This window comes from Mustelus asterias, unplaced genomic scaffold (genome assembly GCF_964213995.1).
Source record: "Mustelus asterias unplaced genomic scaffold, sMusAst1.hap1.1 HAP1_SCAFFOLD_264, whole genome shotgun sequence".
Taxonomy (NCBI): Eukaryota; Metazoa; Chordata; class Chondrichthyes; order Carcharhiniformes; family Triakidae; genus Mustelus; species Mustelus asterias.
In genome coordinates this window covers 534,408-552,028 of record NW_027590230.1, presented here as the reverse complement: position 1 = coordinate 552,028, position 17,621 = coordinate 534,408, and the positions used below count along the sequence as shown (strand labels likewise).

Below are 17,621 nucleotides of genomic sequence, written 5' to 3'. Positions count from 1 at the left end.
TACCTACCTCGGCTTATACATAGGCTTGCCTATAACCCTCAATCCTATTCAGTCCCATGTACTCATCCAGAAGTCTCTTACAGTCTCATGTACAGTGTCTGGCGATAAAAGGGTTAATTCTCGAGCCAAGGTTCGTGCTGCAAACTTCAATCCCTGTCAATATTGTTCAATGTTCACACTGCAGTAACCGGTTCCCAGATGCAGACATGGGACTCACTGAACTTGTCTGAGGCTCACAGAGAGCAGCGCCTGCAGTAGCTATGAGCCGCCAGCAGATGGTGGCATTGAATCACTTTAATCACCAGACAGTGAAAGAGGTTTTGAGGAGAGGCTGGTGGAGTCTTTAATTCATTCACAGAGACAGAGAGGAAACTCTGACAAGATTGAACAATCTGCCCTCTGCTGGGTACTGTCAGAATCACACACACTCTGTTCTCTCTCTGGAGAACGATCTCTGCTGCTCCGTTTTGAAAGGAGGTTGAAGACTCTGTTGCTGAGAACACTGACAACACATTGCTGCTTAAACAATGGTTTGCAGCAATCTTTCCTTCAATGTGGAGACTAAAACTACAACAGTTTTCCAGCTGGGAAACCAGGTAAGCAGGGAAATCACTGCCAGGCTGGAGGGGCTGATGGAATAGGGAGGGAGAGGGGCAGGAATGAAGGGTTTGGAAGGAGCTGTCGAAGATCTTCACAGTTCAGGATTTCACTGTAACCGGTGGAGCAGCAATGTTTATAGATTGAAATGTTCACAATGTCACTCTCAGTCCCGGTCTGGATCCCCGCAGCGACTCCAGATGTGTCTCTCCACTTGGACTGAACTGATTTTGCCGCAGCCTGAAACAGATTAAAGATGAAACAGGAAATAAACAGATTGAAAAACAGAGTAAATAACAGGAGACTGGAGTTAATGGGACAAATCTTCTGGTCTCTGGATTGCCAGAGACCAGACACACATCCGAAGATGAGCATCGGGACCCTGTGGGTGTCCTGACGCACTGATCTACCTGGGAATTGTCCCAGAGGTATTAACTACTATTGGGGAACTCCCCTGCTGCATTTGAGTCAGATACTTGGGACAGATCCACAAATTTACCTGGATAGTTACTCAGGTAATGTTAGACAGCTCACTACCTCGGCGAATACCTGAACAGCACAACCGAGTCCCCTAATCACTTCCCACTGACCCCCATACTACACCTCCCACAATCTGACTAGACCCACTCCCCCCAACTCATCCCTACCTCCCCTCCAGCCCGACTACCTCCCACTAGCCCTTGAACAAATCTGACTAAACCTACCGACTTGGCCTCATCCTAACCCAAACTCTCCTGACATGGAAGATAGGAGCAGGAGGCGGCCATTTTCCCCTTTAAGCCTACTCCACCATCCATCACAATCATGGCTGATCGTCCAACTCAATAGCCTAATCCTGCTTTCTCCCCATAACCTTTGATCCCGTTCGCCCCAAGTGCTATATCCAGCCGCCTCTTGAATACATTCTTGACTAAGCCCCTGACTTAAACTCATTACCCCAGAACCAATCCACCCCACTACCCTCTTCAAAGCTGTTAACCAACCCCAAACCCCCACCACACTATCACATCTGTTTCGACTCCAACAACATGACCAACTCCCAGCCACCATCTAAACTCCGGATTAACCCTCCAACCCAACACAATACAACTCGTCCACTTCCCTGACACCCAGAACTAATCATCCAACCTCCCCCCAGATCCCTGACTGACTGCTCATCCAGCGACAAACCAACCCATTCACTCCCCCATCAACTAATACATATGGAGTTCCCCGGGGTTACTATGCTGTAAATAGGGTGTATGTTCTCTCTACCCTGACTCCACTCTGCTCTGATGGAGCTCCCCGGGGTCACTGTGCTGTAAATAGGGTGCGTGCTCTCTCTTCCCCAACTCTTCTCTACTCTGGTGGAGCTCCCCGGGGTCACTGGGCTGTAAATGGGGTGTGTGCTCTCTCTTCCCCGACTCGTAGTCATTGATAGAGTCATAGAGGTTTACAGCATGGAAACAGACCCTTCGGCAAACCGTGTCCATGCCGTCCTTTTTCAACCCCTAAGCTAGTCCCAATTTCCTGCGTTTGGCATAGACTGTACTCTTATGGAGCGCTCTGTGGTCATTGTGCTGTAAATAGGGTATGTGCTCTCTCTTCCCCGACTCTAATCTGCTCTGATGGAGCTCCCCGGGGTCACTGTGCTGTAATTAGGGTGTGTGCTCTCTCTTCCCAGACTCTGCTCGGATGGAGCTCCCCAGGATCACTGTGCTGTAAATAGGGTGTGCGTTCTCTCTTCCCCGACTCTACTCTGCTCTGATGGAGCTCCACGGGTCACTGTGCTGTAAATAGGGTGTGCGTTCTCTCTTCCCCGACTCTACTCTGCTCTGATGGAGCTCCACGGTCACTGTGCTATAAATAGGGTGAGTGCTCTCTCTTCCCCAGATCTACTCTGGTGGAGCTCCCTGGGATCAGCGTCCTGAAGATCCCAGAAGAAATATGCAGCTGTTTCAGGTTGGGGGAATTTTCACACATACAGGCAACCTGCTTACCATTGCTGCTGCTTGGAAAATTCAGGCCCATTTATATTTTAAATCCATTTCCATTTTCATTCACATAAACACTCAGCGTATCCACTCCAGACTCCTGCAGGTCAGTATGAGGCGGCAGAGAGCAGGGACAGATTGATCTGTGAAGGAGTTTGATTCCAGGTCCAGAATCCTCAGTGAATGGTTTGTACAGAGAGCAGAGGCGAGATCCTCAGCACAAGAATCTGTGAGAGCGTTTTCTTCCAGACTGGAGACCAGAGAGAGGAATAACTGGAATCAGGCTCAATCCCCAGTGTTTTAAATAATACTGTTAATAACAATAATAATGTATTGTATGAGACATTCCAAAAACACAACTTGCATTCCAGTAGAATGAGGAAAAATTCTTAACGCTGAAAATGAAATATAAATATAATAAACTGGAAATGCTCAGCAGGTTAGCTAAATATTTGTGAATAGAGAAACAGGGGAAAAGTTTGAGCTTCCATTGGAACTGGGAACGGGCAGTGAATTGACAGGTTTGAAGTGACAGCGGTGGGTGGCTGGGGAAGAAACAAAGAAAGGACGAACTGGAATTACAGGAGTGATTAAATGTTAAAAGTGATGATGGGAAAGGACCATAATCACAGGATCCCCATGTCCTTACTCGGAGTGGCTCGGGCGGGACATGGGATGGTCAGTGGTTTGGGAATGCAGTTTGTGGCGAGGTTGAAGATAATGGCTGTGATTTTACCTGAAGCTCTGAAGTCCCAGCATGAGGATTGGAAATGGGTGGTGTGTCCGTGTGGGCAGGATAGGCAGACTTATGAAGGTGATATTGTCAGAGGCGGACAATTAACGGCTGGCAGGCAGGGGGAGCTGCCCACTGAGGCAGCCTGGGCAGGGGGCAGTCCCAGTTCAGGCAATCCTGGTACCATCTCCAAAGGCAGCAGGACTTTCAAACAGCAGCTCTGGAGGGAGCAGCGAGGGAGCTCTGCTTATTGAATGAAGGACTGAAATGTCAGAAAGCAGAGCAAGGGTTGCGCCCCCGCAGGCCCCCCCCCCCCTCTCCCTGGAGGGGCTCCTCCCAGCTGCTCAGGCTCAGAGGCAGGTCATGTTCCCTCAGGATGGGAGAAGATGATCTCATCGGTACAAGCCAGTCTGGATGGAGATTGCTGGGAGGTGAGCAGGTTTGAGACACGTGGTTACAGAGTGGAAAAGGATCAATGTCCTGATGTGTTCTGCCACGGTGAGTGCAGCACAGCCTGATATGTGAATAAGGATGAGAGGGAAATTGTGGAAAGAACATCTCCACCCAGACACTGGCAATGCAAAGGTAGCAGCATTGACTGTCAGAGACATGTCCGTTCGGCTGGCACCAGCATAGGCTCGAGCAGGGCTGACCAACATATTCACTGGGCAAACACACGTCAATGTTTTTCTCACTCAAGGGGCCGATGAGTAAATTTCAGAATGATAAAGTTTGGCACAGCAGAAATTTCAATTAAAAACTAAACTGAGATATGAAAAGAAACAACTTGCTGAGCACAATAATGAGTAATAAATAAAGATGATTATTAGAGTTTAATCCTCATCAATCACAAATTGTTTCTCTCCCACATTTGCTGCAGATTGGCTCAAAAACCTATCAGCAGCAAACATGGGAAAGAAACGGGATGTGATTGGAGGAGCAGCTCCATGCAGATTCTTCCATTCAAACTGAACTGTGTGACTGAGATTCTGGAAACTCGCTCCGGGGGCCGCATTGAGGGGCTTCGAGGGTCACATTCCCCCCTTGGTCCACACGTTGGACAACCCGGGGCTACTGCATGTGTTTGATGAGTGAGTAATAATTTATGTGTTTGGAAAGAGAGGAAACATCATCAGGGAATGAGTGAAGAAGAGTGGAGACATCCAGGTCTTGCCATCCTTACACCAATGGAAGATGATGTGCTGGACCAGGAAGGCCTGGGGGCAGAGTGGGTAAGTACTGCTGGTGAGATGGGTTGAGTGGGTGGCCGAATGAATGGACACAGGAGAGCGACTGGTGAAGACAAAACACAGAGCTTGTTTATCCATCACTGGTCAGAGAGAGCAGTCTGAAGGAAGTATTGGGATAGGAACAAAATAACTAGCAACCGCAGAAGGCCATTCAGCCCCTCGAGCATACTCCATCACAGCTGATCTAATTATAGTCTCAACTCTTTTCCCCGTAACCCTTGAGTCGCTTCTCAATCCAAAATCATTCTGAACTCAGCCTTGAATATCAGCAATGACTCTGCCGCCACTAGTCTCCAGGGAAGAGAATTCCACTGACCAGCCACCATCTAAAAAATAAATTTCTCCTCATCTCAGTCTTAAGGGACTGACAATTACATTTTAAAATCTTTCCCCTTGTTCTGGTCTCTCTTACAAGAAGAAACAGCCTCTCAGCAACCACCCTGTCTCATCCCCTCAATGCGATCACCTTTTAATCTTCTGAACTTTCATAGATATTGCTCCAATCTGCTCACATTTTCCTCGTAAAATAAACCTCTCCATCCCAGGAATCAGCCGCGTGAACTTTCTCTGAACTGGTTCTAATACAATTCTATCCTTTTTTAAGTAAAGAACTCAACACTGTACACATTACTCAAGTTGTGATCTAATGAAGGTCGTGTAAAGCTGCAGCAAAACCTTCTAACTCTTACCTTCCATTCCTATTGCAGTAAGAACGTTAAGAAACAGGAGCAGGAGTCATCCATTCTGTCCTTCAAATCCACTCCATCATTCAATGTGGCCATGGCTGATCCTCTGCTTCAACACCATTTCCAGCATTATCCCTGCATTCCTTGATTCACCAGCATTCTAATGGGAAACAAATACCCCTCATCTCAGCCTAAATAACTGCCGCTTATTCTCAGACTGTGTCCCAGGTTTCAGTCCCTCCAGCAGAGGGAAACATCCTTTCTACATCTGGCCTATTGAACTCCGTAAAATAGTGTAGGTTTGAATAAGTTCAGCTATCATTCTTCTAAAGGCCTGAGAATAAAGTATTTTTGTTCCTCATAGGACAACCCATCTGTCCCTGGACCTATTTTAGTGAACCTTCTTTACATGCCAAGTACATCTTTGCTTCGGGCAGGAGACCAAAACTGTACACAATACTCCAGGTTGGTCTCAGCAAGGCTGCATATAATTGCCGAAAGACATCTTTTTCCTCAAATCAAATCCTCTCAGAATAATGGCTAACATACCATTTGTTATCTTAACTGCTCTCATCTTAGCTTTCAGTGCCTCATGAACAAGGACATCAAAATATCTTTGGAATTATCTTAATGTCTGTTTTTTCTACAAAAGTAGATAACCTCACATTTTTCCACCTTGTCGTCCAGCTGGCAATCCTTTGGCCGCTCCCTGAGCCTCTCCACATCCCCTTGAAACATCTTTGCATCCTCCTCACAATTCAGATTTTCACCTTGTTTTCCATTATTCGCAAATTTGGAAATGTTATATTTAATCCCCACATCCATATCATTGATATAGATTCTGAATAGCTGAGACCCAAGCACCTGCCGTACTCCACTAGTTAGAGGCTGTAAACCCAAAAGTAACCCATTTATTCCAACTCCTTGTTTCTCTCCATTGATCAGTTCTCAATCCATGCTGGTATATTCCTCCCAATCCCACGTGCTCCAATTTTATTTAATAACCTCTTGTGTGTGAAACATGCAACAATAGAATCCCTAGTGTAGGAATCGTCATTCGGCCCATCGAGACACACTGACAGAGTAACTTACCAAGGTCCGCTCCCCATAAACTCACAAATTTACTCAGGCTAATCCACCTAACCTACACATCTTGGGACACTAAGAGCAATTTTACCATGGCCAATCCATCGACCATGCATATCTTTGGAGTGTGGGAGGAAACCGGAGCACCCAGAGGAAACACATGCAGACACGGGGAGAATGTGGAAACTCCACACAGTCACCCAAGGCTGGAAATGAACCTGGGCCCCTGGCTGTGATGCAACAATGTTAAACACTGTGTCACCGTGCCAGCCTTTCATAAATCCATGTTGGCCCAGTCTAAACCTGCCATTAATTTCGAAGTGTTCCGTTATCACTTCCCTTATTATAGATTATTATAGGATTTCCATACCATCAATGCCAGACTAATAGATCTGCAGTTGCCCAGTTTCCCGTAACCCCACATATTTATGCCGCTAATCCTCCTAACCTACACATCTTGGACACGAACGGGCAATTTAGCATGGCCAATCCACCCAACCTGCACAATCTTTTTGGACTATGGGAGGAAACAGGCGCAGCCGAAGGAAACCCACACAGAAACGGGGAGAATGTGAAAACTCCACAGACAGTCGTCCAAAGCTGGAATGAATCCGGGGATCTGACGCTGTGCGGCAGCAGTGCCAACCCCGGTGCCATATCTTCGCTTAATCTAATACACTCCTTGAATTAGCAACGGCTGGAACACTTCTGCTGCTGTTTTTCAAATGAAAGGAATCTATTTTTGTTGGAAACGCCACACATTTGCACATCACCATGTCTAAAACAGCTTGTTTTGTGTTTGGAACTGGAACGCGCTTCTCCAAGAAATTGCTTGAATAGATTCTGTGAACGAATCTTCTATTCAACTTTTGACAATCTGAGCGATTTATACAGTAAATGGAAGAAGCCACAGGAGCATTGACCTACAGAGGGATCTGTGTGTACAAGTCTACAGATCCCTGAAAGAGGCAACACAGGTGGATGAGGTGGTCAAGAAGGCAGACAACATGCTTGTCTTCATCGACCGGAGCAAATGTTCTTCAGACCATAAGACGCTAGCTCTGTTGAAGAGTCATCCAGATTCGAAACGTTTGTAGAAGCTGTCAGACATGCTGAGCCTTTCCAGCATTTTCTGTTTTGTTCAGGTCTTGCTGTTTATGGACATGGACTGCTTCAGTCTCTGAGGAATTGTGATCAGTACTGAGCATTGTGCAATCATTAGTGAGCATCCTCACTTCTGACATTATAATGGAAGGAAGGACATTGATGAAGCAATTGAAGGTGGTTGGGATTTGGACATCACCCTGAGGAACTCCTGCAGTGATGTTCATGAGGCACTGGAAGGATGACACTTTTCTGATGATCAAGAGCAGACTGATGGAGCAGCAATTCATCAGATTGGATTTGCCCTGTTGTTTTCCACATTGTCCGGTAGATCCAGTGTTGTAGCTGTACTGGAACAGCTTGACCAGGGGAATGGTTAGTTATGGAGCACAATTCTTCAGTACCATTGCTGGGGTACAGCCAGGCTGACAGAGTTTGCGTATGCAGTGCCTTCAGTCATTTCTTTACCTCACATGCAGTGAATCAAATTGTCATCTGGAATGCTGGGGACCTCAGGAGGAGGCTGAGATTAATCATTCTACTCAGCACTTCTGGCTGAAGATGGCACTGATGCTCTGGCCTCCCTCATCAGTAATGATGGAATTCTTGTGGCATGTTTATAGAATCATAGAATTCCCACAGTGTAGAAGGAGGCCCTTTGGCCCATCGAGTCTTCACCAATTCTTTGAAAGAATATCATATCCAGGCCCTATCTCTGTAACTCCACATATATGGCCCACTAATCCCCGTAACCTACACACCCTGAGACACCAAGGGACAACTTAGTATAGCCAATTAACCGAACCTGCTCATCTTTGGACTGTGGGAGAAAATTGGAGCACCCAGCGGAAACCCACACAGACACGGGGAGAATGTGCAAACTCTACACATAAAGTCACCCAAGGCCGGAATTGAACCCTGATCCCTGGCGCTGTGAGGCACCAGTTCTAACCACTGTGCCACCTTGTCGCCTAATGTAACCGGCATGTCCAATATTTTGTGGCATGTCTAACACTATTTATGACTGGATATGGCAAGACAGCAGATCTCTGATCTGATCCATTGGTTTTGGTGTGATTGAGCTCGTTCTATCATATGCTGCGTCCGCTCTGTGGTCTGGTGGCCATGTGCTGGAGCTTCACATCTCATCTTTAGATAAACACAAGTCTCATTTGGTAGGATATGTAACGATAATTAGTCGTAGTAACACAGTACTGGTTGCTGGGGAAAGCCACTGTCAGCTTCCTATAAATGAAAAGGTACAGTTCACCTCTCCTGCCTGTTTCCTGTCACTCAGATAACTTCATATCCAGGCTGCCTTTGCCTCTTTTATTTCATGGTCTCCAACTTTGCTTCCAAGCTGATTATGTGTCTTCTAATAGCGGACAGTGTTTTTAATAACACAAATACTGACAGCAATGGTATATTGAGTATCATTATTTGTGTTCTTAAAAACAATGTCCATTATTAACAGGGACATCAGTCAGACTATTCTGCACTGTGATTATTGCCATTGCCAGCTGAGCTGTGCCTTGAACTGCTGTGTTGTAAGCTCTGGAATTCTCTTCATAACCCTCCCCACCTCCATCTCTGCATTCTCTTTTCAGATGCTCCTTAAGCTCCATTTAACGTAAATTTGAGAGTGGATCCCTCGGGATAAAACTCATTAGAATTCAATGTAGTTTGTAATCTGCCTTACCGAAATGCAGCAGTTTTCTATGTTTAATCAAACTGAGAAGCCGACAGACATAAACATCTATAATCGCAATGACAAATTAAACTGAATTCAACATGTGACCAGCCATATCTGGTAATTCTATAAACATTTAATTGTTTTGTCCATCATTGTTATTCTCATGAATGGTTTTGAGAATAATTATAAATGATTAGTTAATTCTTTCACTCCTGAATCTCGCAGTTTATTGTAACTCAGGTTCAGATACATCACTGACTGGTTTGTACTGAGAGCAGAGGTTAGAATATCCGAGGCTGTTACTCTCCAAACTGGAGATCAGAGAGAGAAAGATTTCAGGAATCAGAGTGAATCTGTGGTGTTTAACACGAATACTGACGGGAATGACATGGAATGGCTATTGATGACACTATTACTGACACCGATAATAATTTACAGTGTCAGACATCCACTGATTATTAACACAATCTCACTCAGTTTGATACTTACTCCAGTTTCTGTATTTTACATTCTGGATTCCTCAGAGCCACAGACAACAGTTTCACTCCTGAATCTCCCACTTCATTGCGATCCAGACTAAATGGAGAAAGTGAGAAACACATTAAATTCAGATTAATGTTCAGCAGGAAAAATAGCTGGATCTATTTTTGTGTCAGAAACTTAGCACGAGTAGTGAACTGATTCAAGTTACGATATTATATCTCATCCAAGTTGATCTTTCTCTACTCCACAGCTGTGACTGTAACACTACATTCTGGACTCTTTCCTTTCCTTCCCTATGTACGTTATGCTTTGGTAGTAATAAATGTGACAAAAATAAATCAAATAATATCAAATCCTTTCTGTTGAATGGAAAAGGCAATAGTCAGCATTGAAACAATTGAACAATTAACTCCCACTGGTTTGCCTACTGGGGGAAACCACTTTTACACCTCTCAAAATGTATATTTTGTTTAATTGTCCATGGGATATGGGTATCGCTGGCTAGACCAGCATTTATTTCCCACTGCTAATGGCCCCCAGAGGAGGTGATGCCCACATCCTGTGAACAAGCAAGTCATTTTTAAACATATCCCACATTCTGGTCTCATGTCCTAATCATCAGAATTACCCTCCTGAATCTCACTGACCCTGCTAAGTTTCCAAAAATTCAAATAATTTCTGCTGTTACATAACTCCAGTATTTTATGCGAATTGTACATTTTACTGAGGGTTAAATGATAAAGCTGTGAGAGTGGATCCCTCGGGATTCCCTGTACTTCTTAACGATTGAGATTGTAACATCTGTGTAATATCTCAGGGTGAGTTAAAGTGTGAAACTGTGCTAACTGTTGCTTTAAGATCCATCCCCTAGATTTGATACAACCAGGAAAGATTATTCTCCCATTAGAAAGTTGAAATATTTCTGTTTGATTAGTTTATAGGGGAGGGGTGTCTCCCGCTACATTCCACAGTAAACAGGCTCCATATTTTCTGCAGGTATGGCTCGTGTTCTTTCTCCGTGAAATACCGGGAGTTCCCTCTTCCTTGTAGATCCTCACATAGGAAAAGGATTATCCGAAAACCCTGTTTCATATCACTGACAGTTTGACTGGAGATTTTCCAGCAGCAGGTTTCCTCATTCAGGAAATTCTGGTTTCCTCGGCTCAGATGCAAGTTCTGCAGTCCTGCCACATTTAGCTGTGAATGATAGTGGACGATGAAACAACAGAAGGAGGAGGCTCCACAAATATCCCATCCTCATGACGGAGGAGACTCGCACATCAGTGCAAAATATCTGGTTCAAATATTAGTAACTAACTTCAGTGGCTGAACCATCCAGAGGGCCCCAACATCACAGATATCAGCTCATTCCATTCACCCCACATGATGTCAAGAAATAGTTAAAGATAATGGATACTGCAAAGACCTCAGATCTTGACAATATTCCAGTAACTGTACTGAAGATTACTGTTCCAGAAGTTGCTCTGTTCCTCGCCAAGCTGTTCCAGTAGAGCTACAACACTGATGTTTACCCAAAATAGTGGGAAATTGTCCAGATATGACCGTAATCAAAAAGGAGAGAACAAATCCAATCTGTCCATTTACCACCCCATCAGTCTACCCTCAATCATCAGCAGAGTAATGGAAGGCTAACAAGACTAACAAGTGACAATTAATTAGCAATGACCTGCTATCTGACTTGAAGTTTGTGGTTACTCGGGGTCACTCAGCCCCCGACCTCATTACAGCCTTGATGCAAACACGGACAACAGAGCTGAACTCAACATGAGAGGGGAGAGTGTCTGCCCTTGACATCAAGGCAGCATATGGCTACATGTGGCAAAAAGGAGCCAGAGAAAAACTGAAGTCAATGGAAATGAGAAATGGGTAGCACGGTAGCACAGTCGTTAGAACTGCTGCTTCACAGCTCCAGGGACCTGGGTTCGATTCCCGGCTCGGGTCACTGTCTGTGTGGAGTTTGCACATTCTCCTCAGGTCTGCGTGGCTTTCCTCCGGTTTCCTCCCACAGTCCTAAGATGTGCGGGTTAGGTTGATTGGCCATCCTAAAATTGCTCCTTAGTGTCCTGATATGTGTAGGTTTGAGGGATTAGAGGGTAAAATATGTCGGATATGGAGGTAGGGCCTGGGGTGGGATTGTGGTCGGTGCAGACTCGATGGGCCGAATGGCCTCTTCCTGCACTGTAGGGTTTCTATGGTTTGCTGTCTCGAGGAAAATTTCAAGGTTTGAGGCATTGTAAACTGTGAGAAGAGCTTGGGACTGAAAAACAGACTGTGGTGGAGTGTACAGATAGGTGGCAGATTAAGTTCAATGCAGAGACGGGTGAGGTGATACTTTCAGGAAACATGCACACGAGGAAGGAATATAAAATAATCGGTAGAATTGTTAACGGATTGCAGGAGCAGAGGGACTGAACACACATGTGCATCGATCATTGCTGTTAGCAGGACAAGTTTAGGTTGCAATTAATAAAGAATACTGCATCTTGGGCTTCACTGTTATGTATAAATGTGTGCTTGTGGGCATTACACAGTAATTCATGAGTTTAAGTTTAATTTGTGTTTCTGTGCTTGTGAGCTCAGAAAGGGCCAAAACTTTAATTTCACTTCATGTTAAACAAAGCTGCCTGCTTGCGGGTTTTTGGTTTCAGTTTCAACTGTCCCTACATTTTAATTTAAGGTTTACGACGTTGTAAGAGTTATGAAGGTTTAAAAAAATGGTTGCTTCTATTCAGAGGCCCACAATGAATGATAGAAGCACTGAGTTTCAGTTACAACCAGTTCACCCAAGACGCGAGACGGAGTTCACAGAGGCTGTCAGTAGAGGCAGCGCAACGCAGGCATTCAGAAAGCAACCCGAACTGATGATGTCACCAGTGATCACGTGACTTATACAGGGACATTGTCCCAATATAACACACACCTACTGTAATACATAACAGAGGTAGAGCGCAGTAAAATAATCCTGATAATAATTAAACACAAACTGTAAGCTGTACCGAACAAGAGAAACTAATTTCTGTATAGCATCGTACAGAATCAGATGGTTTCTGTTGGGAGAGGGAATGATCCTTTTTCAGATTTTGGAGGGAGGCCTTAACAGCAGTAATTATTTAAAATTCATCCCAATAATGTTTTTCTTCATTCAAGGAATGTGGGCATCGCTGGTTATGCCAACATTTATTGCCCACGGCTATTCCACAAGAATCTGCCTTCTTGAAATGATGTAGTTTTATCAGAGAATCATAGATTTATTACAGGTTCAGAAGGAGGCCAATCGGCCCATCATATCTGCATCTGCTCTCAAATGAGCTTTATTACTTTTCACCAGTCTCCCACACTTTGTGACCATTGGACATTGTTTCTCTCGACTTCCTCAAATGAACATGCCTCTGTTTTATGAGAACAAAGGAAATGGCTTCTCAAAAATGAAAATATCTGCTATGAGACTAAACAAACAGTTACCTCAACTCCTGACACTTGTGCAGAACGTGTCCCAGCCGCTGGAGCCCTTCACGCTGAATGGAGCATTGCCATAGATCGAGGTGTTTTATTGTATCACAGAGTCCAATGACATGAGTCAGGACCGCACAGTCAATCGGAGTCAGTCGCAATCTGCTAAATGAAAGTGTTTCCACAGATCCCACTGTGTTCCGAACCAGTGCTTTATTCTGAGACTCAAACAGGTAGTGGAATGTGTTCAGGAGCTTCCTCTTCCCAGTTTCAGTTTTTGTGTCTCCAATCTGCCCTTCAACCTTCTCCTTCACCCAGTCAATCACTCGGCAGGTTGTTTGATGAAAAAATAGACCCAGAAACTCCTGCAGTGGTCGAGCTGACTGTGGGGAGGACAGACCAGCAACAAAACGGAGACATGTCTCAAATCGCCCATCTTCCTCGCTGTGGGCTTCACGGAGGAGTTTCCGGATCTCCCCGGGATCTGGAGTCAGGAATTGTGTGAGTGCAGCTACAAACTCTTGGATGGTGAGATGTGGGAATGTGTAAACCACACTCTGGGCAGAAACATCTCTCTCCAAAAGTTCCATCAGGAACCCAGACAGGAACTGGGAAGGTTGTAGATTGTACTCAGTCAAATCTGCATCTCTAAACACAATCTTCTTCTTGGAGACTCCTGTGTGGGCCATCTCACCAAGCTTCAGTAACACATCACGGGGGTTTTCAATCTCTCGGCCATGGTTTTTCAGAATGTTGTAAATATAGTAGGAATATAGTTGGGTGATGGTCTTGGGAACTTGCTGCTGTTTCCTGTCTCTTTGTGTAAAGAAGGGACCCAGTGACAGACCGAGGATCCAGCAGTAGGAAGGCTTGTAACACATAGTGTACAGGATCTCGTTCTCCTCCACGTGTTTCAAAACAGCTGCTGCCACCGTCTGATCGTCAAAAAACTTGTTGAAATATTCCTTCCATTCATCACCAACAAATCCCAGGATTTCAGCCCAGGCACTGATCTCAACCTTTTCCAATAAATGTAATGCATTGGGGCGACTGGTCACGAGCACTGAACATCCTGGGAGCAGCTTTTGCTGTATTAAACTGTACACAATGTCAGACACTTCACACCAGCATTCGGGATCTGTGCACATGTACTGAGGTTCTGTATTTCTCCGATTGTCGGCAAAATCAATCCTGTCCTTGAATTCATCCAAACCATCGAATATAAACAGCAATCCCTCTGGGTTCTTCCAGAGCTCTCCCAGAATATTCCCAAAGTAGGGATACTGATCCAATATCGGATTCCTCAGGTTTATTCTACAGTTAATAGTGTTCAAATTCCTGAATTTAATACTGAAAACAAGTTGAAAGTGTGGGTATATTTTCCCAGTGGCCCAGTCATAAATAATCTTTTGTACCATTGTTGTTTTTCTAATTCCCGGCACTCCGCTCACTGCTGCTGAATTCCCAGATTTGAATTTTCTCTGGGAAAAGCTGCTCTGAAACAGTTGATCAGTTCGGATTTTTTCCAGTTCTTTCCGGAGATGTTTCTCTCTCCACTCTTCATGGTCTCGGCCTCTTGCCAGCAGTTCATGTCCGACAAGTGTCCGATCTCGAACAGTAGAAATAACCGTTAGCTCAGCGTATCGATCAACCAGCTGGAAAATCTTAATCTTCTCCTTTATGAGGATAGTGTTCACTCTCAGTGTTTCAGTTTGTACCCGGAGTGTCTCCTTGTGTTTCTGTTGGAGATCTTCAATAAAAACGGAGAGAAAGTTAGTTCTATTGGCATTTTACAAACATCCTGGTAAAATTGACCAATCCATTAAATATTGCAGGCATTAGTTCAGTTCCAACATAGATTTTTGTACAACTGGCTTTTACAACTCATGGCCCATGGGCCAAATTCAGCCACTGAACTGTTTGTATTCAGCCTAATAAATATGGCTGGACAGCTCAGCTCTGCAGAAGTCAAATCTGATCCAAACACCGGTCTCCCTTTCTGCCTCTGCAGATCTGCAGAGTTTCTCCGCAATTTTCTATTTTTATGTCATTTGTCCTGCAACAGAATTAGACCACAAATAAAGAAACTATGGGGAGAAAGGAGGCTGTGATTGGACAAGCGGCAAAGTGTTGAAAACTCCACTTTTCTATTTCAATTTGAATCTTACAGAGCTCGTATCACGACAGCGAATAGCAGAGTTCAGGTCAGGGCAGAGAAAGGGCGAGAATCCTGAGGAACAATTACTGCACGTGAGTGGGGTGTTTGCTTGTGCATAGATATGTGTGAGTGAGTGCACAGAGAGAGAGAGAGAGAGATGGAGAAAGACAGAAGCAGACTGTGTGCGAGAGAGTGTGTGTGAGATTATGTGAGAGTAACAGAGAAGGAGAACAACTGACAGAGAGTGTGTGGGAGGGAACATGAGAGTGAAAACTTCCCTGAGACTGCGGGTGTTAAACAGAATGCGATAATAACAGAGGAAAGGTTGAGGGATAAAGGTTGTGAGACTGTGTTAGGGAGAATGACAGAGGAAGCGATGAAGAGGGAGATAGTGTGAGTGAGAAAAGGCGAGAGGATAATATTGTGAGACTGAGTAGGTGAGAGTGAGAATGTCGATATATGTAAGATAAAGAGAGAAAATGTGAGAGCAAAACAGAGTTATCGATGTGTGTTTGAGAAACACACAGCGTGTATGGAAGAGAGTGCGTGTGAGAGGAAGAATGAAGGTGTTGTGGGTATACATAAGAAAGAGATTGTGAGAGTATGTGAGAAATATGTGAGAGGAAGACCATGCGAGAGATTATGTGACAGAGAATCTGCCTGTGACTGAGTGACGATGAGTCTGAGAATGTGTGTATGAGTGCATGTGTGAGAGTCTCTGTGAGGGATAGAGTGTGAGAGTGTGTGCGCAAGTGAGTGACAGTGAGTATGAGAATGTGTATGTGAGAACATGTGTATAACTGTGTATGTGGGACAGCGTGTGTGTGAAAGGGAGTGTACTGTGACAGAAATTGTGCGAGACAGTTTGTGTGAGAGGGTCCGTTGGAGAGGTTTTTATTAATCATTTACTGGATCCAGATGTCACTGGCTAGGGTAGCATACATTGCCCGTCGCCGATTGCCTTTGCGATAGTGGCGATGAGCTGCCTTCTTGAAGTCAAGGAACCGAACAGCACATCTTTCGGGCTATGGGAGAAAAACGGAGCACCCGGAGGAAAACCATGCAGGCGCAGGGAGAACGTGCAGACTCCACATAGACAGTAACCCAAACCAGGAAAAGAACCCGTGTCCCTCGCCTGTGAGGCAGCATAGGGGGAGCAGCTGGAAAATGCAAGGTTAAAACAGAAGTTTAGTGAAGCAAAACTTGAAACTGACATGTGGCTTTAGAAGTTGAACAATATAATGATATGCAAGTGTCACGGGTGAGTCACTTTCATGCACACTGTGAGAAGGACGATAATGAGATAGAGAGCTGTGATAGAGAGGGATGCAGCTAACAAGAATGTGAGGAGATAGTGCAGAAATATAGTAAATTCGAGGCAACTGTGAAGTGAAACACAGAACACAATCAAAAATTGTCTAATGATACATGTCAGAAGGAGATAGAGGCTGACATAGAGAGTGATAAATTGACGTCTCTATTCTCAGTTCAAATGGTGTGATGTGCAGTTTTAAGAACCATGGGGTGGATGGAATCAGTGATAAATTGAATTATTGAATTTGCTACTGTCGCCTATGGTGGGTTGTTTTACACATTTGGGAACATAGATCTGGATGAAGACAGCGACAGGGACGGAGATATGGTGTGCATTCGGTGAAACTATCAGGTCCACTTGCACCCATGATCACGACCCTCACATCGACCGCAAAGAAACCCAAGGGACCATTTGCACCAAAACAAATAAGTGAGCAAGTGATTGCGCGATGTTACAGAACTGGGAGGGGAAGGAACTATGTCCCCACACATCACCTGGACATGTTGTAAACAAATTGGCAAGAGGCAAATGCAAGGGTAGGCTCATACCGATCCACTGCTGTGCTGTAAATTGGTGGGAGGCTCAGGTCATAGATAAAACAGATCACGCCTGAATGGATAAGCTACCTAACCATCTGGGAAAAGGCTTTGAATCACAGCATTCTGAATGCACATTTAAAACACAATATGCTTTGATAAGGAAACTTGTGTTTGAGTAAGTTTCTGTGTTGTGTGACAGGTCCGTGTGATTTTTCTTGCCAGCGAATCTGTGCCTCTTGTCTGTGGCATTGAATTGTGCTGGTTAACCCTCTGATATTTGGTTCCATTAGCTGGTTTAAAGTTTCTTGGTAAATGCATGCAGTTGTATGTTGAAATAGGTTGAGTCAGGAGAGGATAATTGTGATAAAATGATACAGGAGTTTTTGAAGCACCTGCTTTGTTTTGGCGGGAGAGTGGTGATGATGGGACAAAAACTATAATTATTTTCACTTTGGTTTAACTTCAAAGACTATCTATGGCTTAGAGAGATTGACTATTAAACCAGAAAGGCATTGTTTATAATTTCTTCAGAA

General features: G+C 44.6%; 1 protein-coding gene across 1 annotated transcript in view; it reads right to left on the bottom strand.

Annotated features, from left to right (window-relative positions):
- Positions 1-749: 749 nt before the first annotated feature.
- Positions 750-17,621, bottom strand: part of LOC144486009 (scavenger receptor cysteine-rich domain-containing protein DMBT1-like) — a 160,859-nt gene continuing 143,987 nt past the window's right edge. The window contains exons 19-20 of the mRNA XM_078204118.1: positions 14,580-14,826; positions 750-837 (exon numbers count right to left, since the gene is read on the bottom strand). Of these exons, the coding sequence (XP_078060244.1) occupies positions 750-837; positions 14,580-14,826 (335 nt within the window). The remainder of the gene's footprint in view (positions 838-14,579; positions 14,827-17,621) is intronic.